Source organism: Rhinolophus hipposideros (genome assembly GCF_964194185.1).
Source record: "Rhinolophus hipposideros genome assembly, chromosome: 1".
NCBI classification, from domain to species: Eukaryota; Metazoa; Chordata; class Mammalia; order Chiroptera; family Rhinolophidae; genus Rhinolophus; species Rhinolophus hipposideros.
The window spans coordinates 76780304-76794473 of record NC_138047.1 but is presented as its reverse complement, the minus strand read 5'-3'; the positions used below and the strand labels follow the sequence as shown (position 1 = coordinate 76794473).

The 14170-nt window shown below is 34.5% G+C and overlaps 1 protein-coding gene across 1 annotated transcript in view; it reads left to right on the top strand.

Annotated features, from left to right (window-relative positions):
* CENPE (centromere protein E) overlaps positions 1-14170 on the top strand; it is a gene marked incomplete at its 5' end in the record, with an annotated part of 64288 nt that overhangs the window by 28909 nt on the left and 21209 nt on the right. The window contains 13 exons of the mRNA XM_081057260.1: positions 2355-2558; positions 4183-4341; positions 5852-6142; positions 6264-6419; positions 7469-7753; positions 9151-9432; positions 9603-9761; positions 9996-10283; positions 10383-10535; positions 10699-10986; positions 11535-11693; positions 11881-12162; positions 13535-13825. Of these exons, the coding sequence (XP_080913386.1) occupies positions 2355-2558; positions 4183-4341; positions 5852-6142; positions 6264-6419; positions 7469-7753; positions 9151-9432; positions 9603-9761; positions 9996-10283; positions 10383-10535; positions 10699-10986; positions 11535-11693; positions 11881-12162; positions 13535-13825 (2997 nt within the window). The remainder of the gene's footprint in view (positions 1-2354; positions 2559-4182; positions 4342-5851; positions 6143-6263; positions 6420-7468; positions 7754-9150; positions 9433-9602; positions 9762-9995; positions 10284-10382; positions 10536-10698; positions 10987-11534; positions 11694-11880; positions 12163-13534; positions 13826-14170) is intronic.

Here is a 14170-nt window from a genome sequence, read left to right as displayed (position 1 = left end):
AATTTATTTCAGGAATGTATTTTAGTTTTCTGCATATAAGCCTTTGACTTCTTGGTTAAATTTATTCCTTAATAGTTTATGCTTTTTGATGCTATTATAAATGGAATTGTTTTCTCAATCTCCTTTTTGAATTGTTCATTGTTAATGTATAGAAACACAACTGGGTTTTGTACAGTCGTATGTTTTTTTAAAAAGTAGACATTATGTGCAAACAAAAATCTTTAGGATACATTATTAAATTAAAACAAGTACACTCTTCAGTGTAATTAAGATCCAACTAATGTATGTAAGTCTCTATATACATTTATATCCTAAACCTGTATGTAATGAGCTGCTTTTTCCCATTTACACTGGTGCACAGTATTTCTCTTTCTCTCTCCCTAAGCTTCAGTCCTTCTCTCCTAGAAAAACATTTTCACTTCCTCTGTATCGTGTGTTCTCAGCTTATCTATAATTTGGATCGACCATGGGCCAAAGGCACTTGATCTTGATTTGAAGTTTCCTATTTCCACTTTCATGAGGGGAAGGTTTTTCTAAATAAATTTTTGAAAATAAAATAACAACAATCAATAGCTGCTTTTAAATATGTGCACAATGCATTCAGAGGGCCCCATGAGCAGGAGGCAATAGAGGAGAAGTGAGGGAAGAGATACACTCACTGGGACCAGCTGGGTCCTGGAGTATTAAGTTCATGCTGAAGCATCCATTTCAATAAAAGGGTCTGACTGGGGATTCTCCGGGGCCATTTTGTTCATCAAAGATCCTGGAATCTGGGATAGAAGGCTGAGATCAGCTTGGTCTTATATCATGTTCCTGCTCGAATCCCCATGTAAATAAAGGAGTGGGTCTGGGAATTTCCAGGGGCCCCTCTGTTCATCTGGCCACCACAAAGCTGCATTAATAGGTCTCTCATGAATCACCGTTTGCAATTCTGCTTGATGTGTCTCTTTGGAAATGCAGTTTATCTAGTGTGTCTCAACAGAAGTTTTGACCTTTGTAATTAGTAAGCTTATTCTCATATAAAGGACAGAACTTTTATCTTTAATAATTAGATCTATTAGATTTTACACATAACCGTGGTGGCTAAAATACATAACCGTGGTGGCTGAAATACTTTTTAGGCTGTGTTCAGTTTTGAAATGTACCTTGTGTATCATGACAAAATACTTTGTCTCAATCTGACTTGTCTTTGTGTACATTCTTTTATTATGCTTAATAGTAGAGATGGCAAGGTTCTGAACTGTCGTATCTGACAGACTATGTGTTCCCCACCTTAATTTCTCACATAGTTTGCTCAGTGCTCACTATTGTCAGAAGCTTGTGCATATTGCCAACAATAAGAGGGGAGCTTAATAAAGTATGGTTTGTCCATATCCACTCTAGAGAACAAAGCAACTACTAAAAATTATAATTTGAAGAACTCTATATTATATATGTAAATTCATTGTAATTGCTATGTTTAAAAAATTTAATGGAAAAAACTGTGAAAGGAAATACTCTGGAATTCTATGAATGGTTGGTTGTGTGAAATTGATGACATTGGGTGATAGTTTTCTCTTTATTTTCCAAATTTTTTCTAACGTAATTATAGATTATTGTAAAAACTTTTTAAAACATATGTGGCCAACATGGCACTGAATGTATTTACTGGGCTAGTATAAGTTTATAGAGTGATACCCTAATTTCGTACCATCAATTATAATGTCAGTCTTTGTCTCTCTTTACCAAGGAGTCCACATATTAGGTTACCTTTTGTTAAGACTTATTTATGGGTAAATGAATTTATATAACATGATTTTCTTAAGCAGTATAAGTAAAATAACTATTAAGAAAATGTGAATTATGCTGTTATATGAGATCGGTTTCTATCAAAATCATTTTACCTTCCGTATATAATAAAACTCCAACCTTTTGTGAGTATAATTGCCTCTAAAAGTAAAGATTTGTTGGGAATAGAGGGTAGGGAATGATTTCCAGCTTTTGAAGGAAAGAAATTGTAGAGTTTATGGTGGGTTCATCAAGTCAGGTTAACCCATCATACGTGAAGATAAGCATTAATTATCAGATGCTGTCCAGATAGTTCTTATCAGTAAACAGGCACAAGAGCGCAGACACTTTTGTTCAAAACCTGGCTTCACCTCTATAAGTGACCTATTCTGTCTGGGATTCAGTTTTCTCACCTATTAAGTGGGTATAATAACAACCTACCTCATAAGGTTATAGCAAAGATCAAATATGTCAATATATGAAAATAGTGCCTGGTACATAATAAGTAATATAAATGTTGGCCACTTTTATGATTATTAAAATTGTTATTAACTGAGAAATTCTTCTTTAATGCATTTATATTTTAGATGGTTGGCATAGATAAAAAGCAGAATTCGGAAGCCAAAAAAACTCAAGCACCGATTGCAGATGGTGAGGATAATGAACTAATTGAGCAACAAAGAAAGATATTTTATTTAATACAGGAGAAAAATGAACTACAACAAATGTTAGAGAGTATTACAGCAGAAAAGGAACAATTGAAGACTGACCTAAGGGAAAATATTGAAATGGTAGGATTTAGCACTGTATACTTGGCAATATGATTTTGTCTTTGTATGTTTTAGATTTTTGCAACTTTATTGAAGTACAGTTTATATGCAATGACTGTATCTGGTGACTTTTGACAAATGTCTGCTTGTGTTTCCTCCACCCCAGTCAAGATACAGAACTTTCCCATCACCTCCAAAATTTCCTCAAGCCTTGGATCCACTCAATCCTAACCTCACCCTCTACAGCAAATACTGTCCTGAAGTTTCTTCACCTTAGATCTCTTTGTCTCGTTTAGAACTGCATACAAACAGCATCATATAGCATGTATGCTTTTGTGTCTTCTTTCTACACTCCCTTTTTACTACTGGGCAGTGTTCCATTGTATGAATAAGCCAAAATTTGTTTAGCTTTTCTCCTATTGATGGAAATTTGAGTTATCGCCACTATTTGGCTATTTTGAATAAAGCTGCTGTGAACATTCTTATACAGATCTTTTTATGAACATATGCTTTTTATTTATCTAGTGTAAGTATCTAAGTGGGATACCTGGGAGATGTTTATTTAACTTGATCAGAATTTATTAGACTGATTTCCAAAGTAGTTGTACCATTTTACGTTTTCACTAGGAAATAAAGAGGATTCTTATGGCTCCACATTCTCACCAGTTCTTATTATTGGTGGTTTTAATTTTAACCATTCTATTGGGTGTGTACTTCATTGTTTTAATTTGCCTTTCCCTGATGACTAAAGATACTGAGCGTCTTTTCATGTGCTTTTGTGTATCTTTCTATAAATTATCTTTATAAATTATCTGTTTTTTCAGTGATGAGTTGTAGATTTCAGTGAACAGGTCTTGTCCATGTTTTGTTAAATTTGTTCCTAAATATTTCTTTTATTTATGCTATTGTTATTTTTTAATTTCATTTTTAAAGTTTTGTTGTTATTGTTTGCCAATATTCTCAAACCTTTATGTTTCTATATTTAGGGGCATTATAATATGTGTAGATCAAAATTAATATTCTGGGAAGTTTACTGTGGATCCCAGTAGAACCTGACCTTTTGTGTAATTTTCTACGTTTGCTGGAATTGTCTGTTTGATCAAAAGAGCTAAATGTAAATAAGAATATGACAGACAAAAGTCATATTCTCTTCTCAGCTTCTGGCTTGTAATGTTTTTGTGGGCTTAATAATTGAGAATGTTACTGTTTATGGTAAATTAGGATTAGCCCAAGTCCATCTAGCAAAGGATAGCTACCATTTGGAGCTTGGTATTAATCAGAGCCCAAACCAAAGCCATTTCAGCATATGAAGAGCCCATAACTATAGCCTCATCAGTAAATGAATGCTTAGTCTCTTTTGGCTTAGGGATAGTAGTAAATGAGCAAACCTTTCATGATAGAATGCTAACTCCAGTTCTAATTCTCATGATAGGAATGTAAGTTGAACAATAAAGAAACAGCATAAAAAAACAGATTCTTGACATATACATAATTATTAAGATTAACTTTCTTTTTAAATTAGTCTTTTCCTGTATAGTTTGTAATGATTTCTTCATGTTTAGGCTTCTATAAATGCTGATTTTTACCTGATTACGTTAATGTAAGCTAGTGTTATTCATTTTAATGTTAACTTTTAAAATTCTAGAGCATTGAAAATCAGGAAGAATTAAGAATTCTTGGAGATGAACTTAAAAAGCAACAAGAGATACTTGCACAAGAAAAGAACCATACCATGATCAAAGAAAAAGAAATCTTTAGGACCTGTGAGAAACTGGCAGAAGTTGAAGGAAAGCTAAAGGAAAAGGTTAAGTTTTAAAGTTGTCTTCCTAGTCATTTTTCCTAAGTTGTTGTGTTTTATTTCCAGTAATAAATTTTGATTCTGGCAGACCTAAGTTCTATAAATGACATATACTTCTCAAATGAACAGATATTAATGCTAATATTTTGGGCAGTTTCAACTCATACTGAGATCTTAACTAATATCCTTTGCAAGGATTATATTATCTTAGAGTCTTTAAATAAGAGAGGGGACTTGATACATCTAAACGTATCATAAGATTTATTCATTCATCAAATATTCATTGAACACTACCATAGGCCAGGCACTGTTTTGGGTTCTTGAGATACATCAGTCAACAAAACAAAGATTCTGCCCTTGTAGAAATGTATTAGTCATTCCCTAAAATGTAAGATTTATCACTATTACCATTTCTTAGATGTTTGCAATTTTCTGAATCATTTCTTTTATAAAAGTAAGATTCTTTTGTAATATTTATATAAAAACTAAGACTTGTAACAATTGCACTATGCAAGTAATTCTAAAATGCACCCACTGAGATCTTTCTGTGTATTCTAAGAGCAATGCCACATGCATTAGAGATAACATATTGTGGTTTTCATTGTGCTTCTGTGGATTGTTTTTTTTCCTCATATGTGTTCTCTTAATTCTCATCCCTTCTACTGTAATCTAATTGAATTTATTAAAACCTTTTGTCTACTTCACACACTTAAAAAAGTGAATCAATAGCCTTATGTAAAGTTAATGCTCAGTATTTGTTTGGGCCACCCCATAAGGACCTTACTGGAAGTGAAAGTAGATTACCCAAAAAGATTTTTAAGAGAAGAGAAATTACAGTTATTTGGCAGCTGTATATGTGTATTTTATTGGGCTTTTCTTTTTTTAATTTTTCTCAGTTTCACTTTACCTCCTTTACCTAGTGACACCGTATTACTTTCCCAAGGCTTCTGTATCAAATTAGCATAAACTCGGGTTAAAACAACAAGAATTTATTGTTCTAGAAGCCCAAAATCAAGGTGTTGGCAGGGTCATGCTCCCTCTGAAAGCGCTAGGGAAGAATCTTTCGTCGCCTCCTGCTCATTGGCTTCCAGCTGTCCTTGGTATTCCTTGACTTGTAGCTGCATCACTCCAGTCGCCGCCACCATCTTGACATGGCCTTCTCTATGTCTCTGTGTGTCCTATTCTGTCTTTTGTAAGGACACTCGTTGGATTTAGGGCCCACCCTAATCCACTAGGATTCCTTCTCAATCTTTAACTACGTCAGCAAAAACCGTATTTCCAAATAAGATCACATTCTGAAGTTCTGGGTAGACTTGAATTTTGGGTGGGACGCTATTTAACCCAGTACAGACACTAAGCCTGAAGGTTGCTTTACTTTTAATGCTACTTGTCTGTTTGCATTGCAGTAGTAGGCAGGGCAGTGATCATGATTATTTCAGTTTGATACAGTACATTTTACATAAGATTTTAAGAGTATACAGGCAAAATTGTAATTATAAAAATTGTACTTCTTAAGAGCCAACAACTCCAAGAAAAACAGCAGCAACTTCTTAGAGTACAAGAAGAGATGAGTGACATGCAGGAAAAGACGAATGAAATGGAGAATTTAAAGAATAAATTAAAGAACCAAGAATTAGCACTGGAACGTTTGGAACTAGAGAAGCTAGAATTGGCCCAGAAACTTTATGAAAATAATGAGGAAATGAAATCCATAACCAAAGAAAGAAATGATCTGAAGGAAGTACAGGAATCATTTGAAATAGAAAGAGACAAACTTAAAGGATGCATGAGAGAAATTGAAGTTACAGTAAGTCATATCCTTTTCTTTTGTCTAGTAAATGTTTCCTTAAAAACTGAGCCAGTTGGAAAGGGGGAGGTAGTGTTGGAATGATGCTATTATAATATTTAAACTTCACTTGTTAATACAGGGTCTAGAAATGAATCAAGAACTAAAAATTGCTCACATGAATTTAAAAGAACATCAAGAAACTATTGAAGAACTAAGAAGAAATGTTTCTGAAAACACAGCTCAAATAATAAATAATCGGGACCTAGAAAAGTCCAGTACTGAATTACAAGAAAAGGTTTGTCTTTTCTTCCTTCCCTCTTCTCCCTGCTTCCTTTCTTTCACCCTGAAGGAAAGATAAGTAGTAAATAGTGACTGAGTTGTATGTGGTTCATTCATGTATTGGATAGTATATGTTGAGTGTCTAATGTGACAAGTACAATACTAAGTTATAGAAATAAAATGGGAACAAGGTGGACAAAATCTCTGATCATACAGCTTCCTTTGTAGTGGGGAAAGGTAACTGATAAATAAGCAATCAAATGAGTAAGATAATTTGAGATAATGGCAAATGCTATGCAAAAAATTAAATGCTGGGATAACTGGACCAACCCTTGTTAATAGCCTACTAGGTGCCAGGCATTGAAACTGTATATATGAATAAGACATTGTTCTTGCTCCCTAATATAAGCATATTAAAAAATCCCTCAATTCCAGTATGATAGATATGTAATATGCAAAGTTATGTGGTACCACTAGTGCTCATAGGAAAAGGAATCTGTACACATAAAAAAATTGATAAGTAGTATTAGAATTCATCTGAGAATGAGGACCATTCATTTATTGGGCTATAATCTGCTCTGCTATTATTTTCCTCTGTAGCATTATGGGAACTAATATAGAAATATACTGTGTTTCCCCAAAAATAAGACATAGCCAGACCATCAGTTCTAATCTTTTGGAGCAAAAAATTAATATAAGACCCGGTGTTATATCAATTTTTGCTCCAAAAGACGCATTAGAGCTGGTTATCCTGCTAAGTCTTATTTTTGGGGAAACACAGTAGCAGTGTGCAACTGACTGAATTAGCGATTTGTTGCTAAAGTGTTAGGATTAGTTCACTTTGGATGTAAGCTGGAGAAAAGGAAAATTATGACAGAAAACTTACTGACTTTGCTTCAGTAAGAATCAAGGCAAAATGAATCATTAGAAGTTTGTGATCCATGGTAGGCCATGAGGGTTCAAGATCACTTTCATTGCTATGGAAAGTATCCTCATCTTTTTCCTTTAAAAAGTTATAATAATAATCTCCAGATAGTAAACTTGGTATTTTATGAATTTTACAAGATCCCAGTGCTTCATGAGGAACAGGAGCTACTTCCTAACGTGAAAGAAATAGGCTGTACTCAGAAAACAATGGATGAACTGGAGCTTTTAAAAGAACAATCCAAAACCACCGATTCAACAACACTGGCAAACATAGAAATAGAAAGGCTCAGGTTAACTGAAAAACTTCAAGAAAGTTACGAAGAAATAAAATCTCTAACTAAGGAAAGAGACAACCTTAAAATAAGAAATAAAGCTCTTCAAGTTGAACGTGACCAGCTGGAAGAAGGAGAAACTTTGGCAAAAGTAAGTTTCATCCTTTGCTCCCATTTAATGTTTTATAAGAATCAAGTCTTTGGGAAAAGGGGCAGTTAGTTAAATAAATATTACTACCAATTTTTTTTTTTAAAGTCAGGTTTGTTAAGACATAATGGAACTAGTAAAATTTAGGTGTACAGTTTTGTGAGATTTGCCAAATGTTGTGTAAAACCATCACAATCATAAACATTTTTATTTATGAAGTAATTGAAAATCGAACTAAAAATTGCTCATAAATACTTAGAAACTATTGAAACTGACAGAAAATGTTTCAGAGAACACAGATCTTTTCTTAAATATTCAAAATGATTTTTAAACAATGTTATATGACATGAAGGGATGAAGCCAAAAATACTATTTTTTTTCCTTCTTTATATCTATTCCTCAAGCATCTCATAAGGCACTATCGTCTTCCTCACTGATTCAGTCAGAAATCTGGGGTTCACCCCTACTACCATCCTTCCCTCCTCACTCATTCTATGATCCGAGTGTACATGAGGCCGAACCTTTTGTATTTTGAGGGTGTGTGTGTGTGTGTGTGTGTGTGTGTGTAAGAGAGAGAGAAATCTTCCCACTTTTCTCTCCACATTGCCAGCACTGTAATCCAAGTCACCGTTCTCTCTTTGCCTGGCTTTCTGCAATAGCCTCCTAACTGATCTTCCCACATTCATTCTTACACGTCTCCAATTTATTACCCATTCACAGTCCAGGTAGTCTTTTCTTCTTAAACTCTTTAATGGCTTCTTGTTACTCTTGAAATAAAGACCTGAATCCCTCGCATGGCCTCGGAGGCCCTGCATCTCAGACCTTGCTGGTCTCTAGCCTTATTTCAGCTCTCTTCCTTCTGCTCATCCTGTTCCAGCAACTCTAGTATATTGCTCGTCCTCATCAGTATATTGCTTGTCCTCATCTCGTGGCTTTTAGATGTTCTGGTCTCCCTGCCTACAGTGTTACTATACCCCCCTTTACCTAACTACTGCTCTCATCCTTTAGTTCTTAACTGAAGCTTTCAGTCCTGCAGGAATCCCTTCCTACCCACTCACAGGTTAGGTTTGCCACTAATACCCTAGGAGAAGCCAGTACCTCTGTTTTGTAAGATTTGGCATGATGTCTGTTTTCCCCCAATGTGTCTCAAAAAGGCCAAGATCCTGTAAGTCTCATTTCCTGTTTTATCTCCAGTTTCTAGCATCATACTCACAGCACAGTGAGCCCTCAATAATTAAGGGCTAAATGCCTGAATAATGGAAGAGTGAAGGAGTAGCAAGCTTGATCTGTAAATGAACCATTGAATCCTGGCTTAATTGTTTTAAAAAGTATCCTAATTTCTTTCCCCTAAAATAAAGTATCTCTGGATACCAACTGTATTGTTTTATGATTCTCTTAAGATCCAAGACAAACAAGAACAGTCCTTCAATATGAAGGAAAAAAACAGTGAGACAAAGGAAACAAGGAGTGAGATGGAGCAATTGAAGGAGCAACTCAAAACTCAAGAATCAGCACTGCTAACACTAGAAATGGAAAAGCTCAGGTTGTCTGAGAGACTTCAAGAAAGTCATGAGGAAATTAAATCTATAACTAAGGAGAGAGATGATCTACAGAGGCTGCAAGAAGTTCTCCAATCTGACAGCGACCAATACAAAGAAAACATGAGAGAAATCACAGCTAAAGTAGGTTGCATCTTTTTTTCCATGTATGTGTGGTTTTTTGTGGGGGTTTTTTTTTTTAGTACTTTGTAAGCATATATTTTTGTAGAAACTAAACCTTTGGAAAAGGGAGTTAGAATGTGATAATTATGATGTTTATATGCATTTCTTATAATTTTCTCTATTCATAAAAGCACTTAGCAACCGAAGAAGAACTTAAAGTTGCTCATTGTCACCTGAAAGAACAGGAGGAAACTATTGACAAGCTGAGAGTGAATCTTTCAGAGAGAGAAACGGAACTATCAAACTTTCAAAAGGAATTAGAAACAACCAATGATGAATTACAGAAAAAGGTAAATTGGGAGTAAAGGAAAAGTGGGAGAAAAACCTGAGGGAGGTAGCTAACTGAATTACGAAGACTACTGTTTACATACTAAATTGTTTTTGGAGAACATCCTGGGGTTTTTCCCTTGAAAAAAAATACAAATACACATATATACATACATGTACATACATATACACACATACATAAACACATTGTATGCATATGTGTATATATTTTTTGGCTATTTTATCATTATTTTAAGATGCAAGAGCTTCATGAGAAACAGGAACAAGTCATTTGCGTCAAAGAAATCAGTGAGATACAGGAAAAAATGAGTGAACTGGAACAATTAAAGGAGCAATTCAAAGCCAAAGATTCATCACTAGAAAGTATAGAAAGGGAGAGACTCAAGTTAACTGAGAGACTTCGGGAAAGTCAAGAAGAAATAAAAATTATAATTAAAGAAAGAGATGAACTGAAAAGGGAGCAGGAAGCCCTTCAAATGGAGAGAGACCAACTCAATGAAAACATTAAAGAAATTATAGCTGAAGTAAGTTTCCCTCTTCCAATGTTTTTTGGATGCAAAAACAGTTTAAGGGGATAACGATGATATTCACTAAGTTTTATTAATTTTCCTCCAATCATAAAGGGACAGAAAATCAAAGAGGAACTAAAAACTACTCACATTCTTCTGAACGAGTACCAAGAAACTATTAATACAAGGGATATTTCAGAGAAGACAGATCGAGGAGTAAATATTCGAAGAGATTCAGAAAATTCAGATGCTGAATTACGGGAAAGGGTATGTCTTGTTTTGTTAAGTTGGAAAATGACATCTGGTTATTGTATTCCTCAAATCAATATGTATATTAGATTAAATGTAAAGATGATTGACTTAGTTTAGAAATAAATCTTTTTCTTTAAAAACTCTGCCTGTGTCCTAATTTGTTATATGATTTTCTCAGATGCAAGAATTTCAAGAAAAAGAACATCAACTTCTTAATATGAAAGCTGTAAGTGAGACTCAGGAAAAAATATGTGAAATGGAATATTTGAAGAAGCAACTTGAAACTCAAAAGTCAAATCTAGAAAATGTAGAAATGGAGAACATAAGATTAACTCAAAGACTCCACGAAAACCTTGAAGAAATGAGATCTGTTACAAAAGAAAGAGATGACCTTAGGAATGTGGCAGAGACTCTCGAAGTAGAGAGAGACCAGCTCAAGGAAAACCTAAGAGAAACTGTCATTAGAGTGAGTTACCATCTTTTCCTCATCTAGTAAATATGACATTGGGTGATGGGGCTTGGTGAGAGTGTAAAATTGGCCCAACATTGGGGAAGGGAGTGGGGGTTATTTGGTAATATCTTCCAAATATTTTATTAAATGTATTCATTGACCCAAAAAGTTCAGATGCAGCTATTTATCCAGCACACTTTAGCACAATTGTGCAAAGATATTTGTAAAAGGATATTCATTACAGCGTGTTGAAAAAATAAAGCAAACAAATAGGAATAATTTTGTCTGTTAGTAAGAGACTAATTAAATTCTGTTCCGTGGAATCCTAAGCCACAGATGAAGGATAAGGTCAAGCTGTGGTGCTGATGTGGAAGTGTCCTGGTAGGAAAGAGGGAAAGTTGTGGAGTAGTACATCTAGCATGTGTTAACATCTAAAAGTCACTTAGAGAATGAGCAAGAGCATAAGGAGGGAGGGGAAGTTTTACTTTGTACCCTGTATTTTTCTACACACTGTTTGAATTGTATTACTGTGAGTGTATTATCTTCTTTCTCTAATAATAAAGGACCTAGAAAAACAAGAGGAACTAAGAGTTGTTCACATGCATCTGGAAGAGCGCCAGGAAACGATTGATGAACTCAGAGAAGTTGTTTCCGAGAAAACAGATGAAATAGCAAATATGCAGATGGATTTGGAAAACAAAAACACTGCCTTAAAAGCACAGGTATTTTTGTTTTTAAGTTGTTACTTTAGTAACAGAATTTGAATCAAGTCTTTTGTGCAATGAAACAGGATATGAATTAGCCTAAAACTGAAGACAAGTCTAGATTTGCCTATGTAATTTAGAAATTATTATTTGGCTTTTTATCAATATCTATTTATATCTTAATTCATTGTATGATTATCTCAAGATCCAAGAACTTCAGGAGAAAGAACATCAACTTCTTAAGATAAAAAATGATCTCAGGGAAAATATGTATCAAACAGAGCAATTAAAGAAGCAATTGGAAGCCCAGAATTCAGCCCTGGAAAACATAGAAACAGAGAAGTCAAGGTTGACTCAGCAACTTCATGAAAACCTTGAAGAAATAAGATATGTGACTAAGGAAAGAGATAGCCTAAGAAGAATGGAGGGAACCCTCAAAGTAGAACGAGACCAGCTCAGGGAAAGCCTTAGAGAAACAGAAGCCAAAGTAAGTTACACTCATACCTTTTCCTAGTGAACAAATATGGTGTTTTTCTGACAGCCGTGAACTCTTCTTTGATATAAACATACATAATCACACACATAAACAACAAGGTTGTTCATGGTAGCAATTTGTAAAAAATTGGAAACAATCTAAATGTCCATCAGAAGGAAACTGAGTACATATGAGCAATAAGTCAGAATATTATGCAACAGGTTTTTTAAAAAATTAAATAGATTTGAGTGTCCTAATTTGGAAGCCCAAAATAACTCTTAGTGGGAAAAACAAGCTATAGAATAGTATGTGTATAATGTGTTTGTCTCTGGAAAGTAGGAGTAGGTTGTGGAGAGGGGAGGACAGGAGAGGGGAAAGCTTATTACATTCTAACAACAAAGATACAGAGTAAGAAGTAATAGTTTTATTATTTTTATTAAGAAAGTGTGTCACTTTCATTTAAAAAATACTAGTTAAAGAAGTGATAGTTTTATTTTTACTAAGAAAATACATAATTTTCATTTAAAAAGTACTAGTTAATGTTAAGATGTGTCACTGTTCTTAAAATTTCTCTAATAATAAAGGACATGGAAAAGCAAGAGGAACTAAAGAGTTGCTCACATGAATCTGAAGGAGCACAGGGAAATTACTGATGAACTGAGGGGGATTGTTTCGGAGAAGATAGATGAAATAGCAAATATGCAAATGGTTTAGAAAATTCAAATACTAAATTACAAAAACAGATATGGGGAGGGATGTTTTGATTGGTTATTTGCTTTATTTTTGCCTGTAATCCACTGGGGATGAAAAATGGTTTAGCCGCATTGGAAAACAGCGTGGCAGTTCTTAAACTAAACATATACCTACCTAGGGCTTGTATTTCTACTCTTTGGGTATGTACGTAAGAGAAAATGCATACTTCAGCATAAAAGTGTGTACGAAAATTTGTGTACGAGAATGTTCATAGCAGCTCTAACCATCATAGCGAACAATGGAAACCAACTCGAGTGCCTTCAACAGGAGAATGGATAAATACATTGATCAAAAGCAGGCAAAACTCATCAGGATGATAAAAGTCAAAATAATGATTAGTTGTAGGATGGAACATGCAGCAACTTTATGGGGATGTTTGAAAGGTTCTATGGTTTAATCAGGGTTATGAGTACATAGATGTGTCCATATGTCCAGAATAACTGAACTCTACACTTAAGAATAGAGCACTTAGGTGCTCTATACCTCAAAAGAAAATAATTTCTGTGTGGAATTAAGTAGAATATTCATAAGAGCAACATGGGAAGATTGTTTTCTTAATTGAGAAGCTATTCTTTATCCTTTCCTTAAAAACCATCTGTATCCTAACATGTTATTTTTTGATCATCTACAGGTCCAAGAACTTAAGGCAAATGAACATCAACTCTTTAAGTTAAAAGAAGATGTCCGTGAGACACAGAAAAAAATGTCTGAAATAGAGCGATTGAAGAAACAATTCAAAACTCAAAGTTTAACTCTGGACAAAATAGAAATGGAGAACCTAAATTTGGCTCAGAAACTTCATGAAACCCTTGAGGAAATGAAATCTGTAACGAAAGAAAGAGATAATCTGAGGAGAGCAGAAGAGATTCTCAAACTGGAGAGAGACCAACTCAAGGCAAACCTACAAGAAACCATAGCTAGAGTGAGTTGTGCTCTTTCTTCCTATCCAGTAAACATGTTTTTAATACAAGAAGCTTCCTTCTTTGAAAATAAATGATGCTGTTGATGAAACGTAAACATTATAGCCTTTTAGGGGTATAGTTTGACAATACCTTATTAAAAATCTATGAGCATATGCATTTGGCACAGTACCCCACTTGTAGGATTTTTTCCTACCAATATATTCACACATTTGGGCAGAAATGCACCAGTGTTTACGGCAGCGTAGTTTGTGCTGAACAAAATCTAGAAGCAATCCGAGTGTCCACCAGTAATGCCCTGGTTAAGTGGGGGTTCATCTGTATAAATGAATACATGATGCTGATTT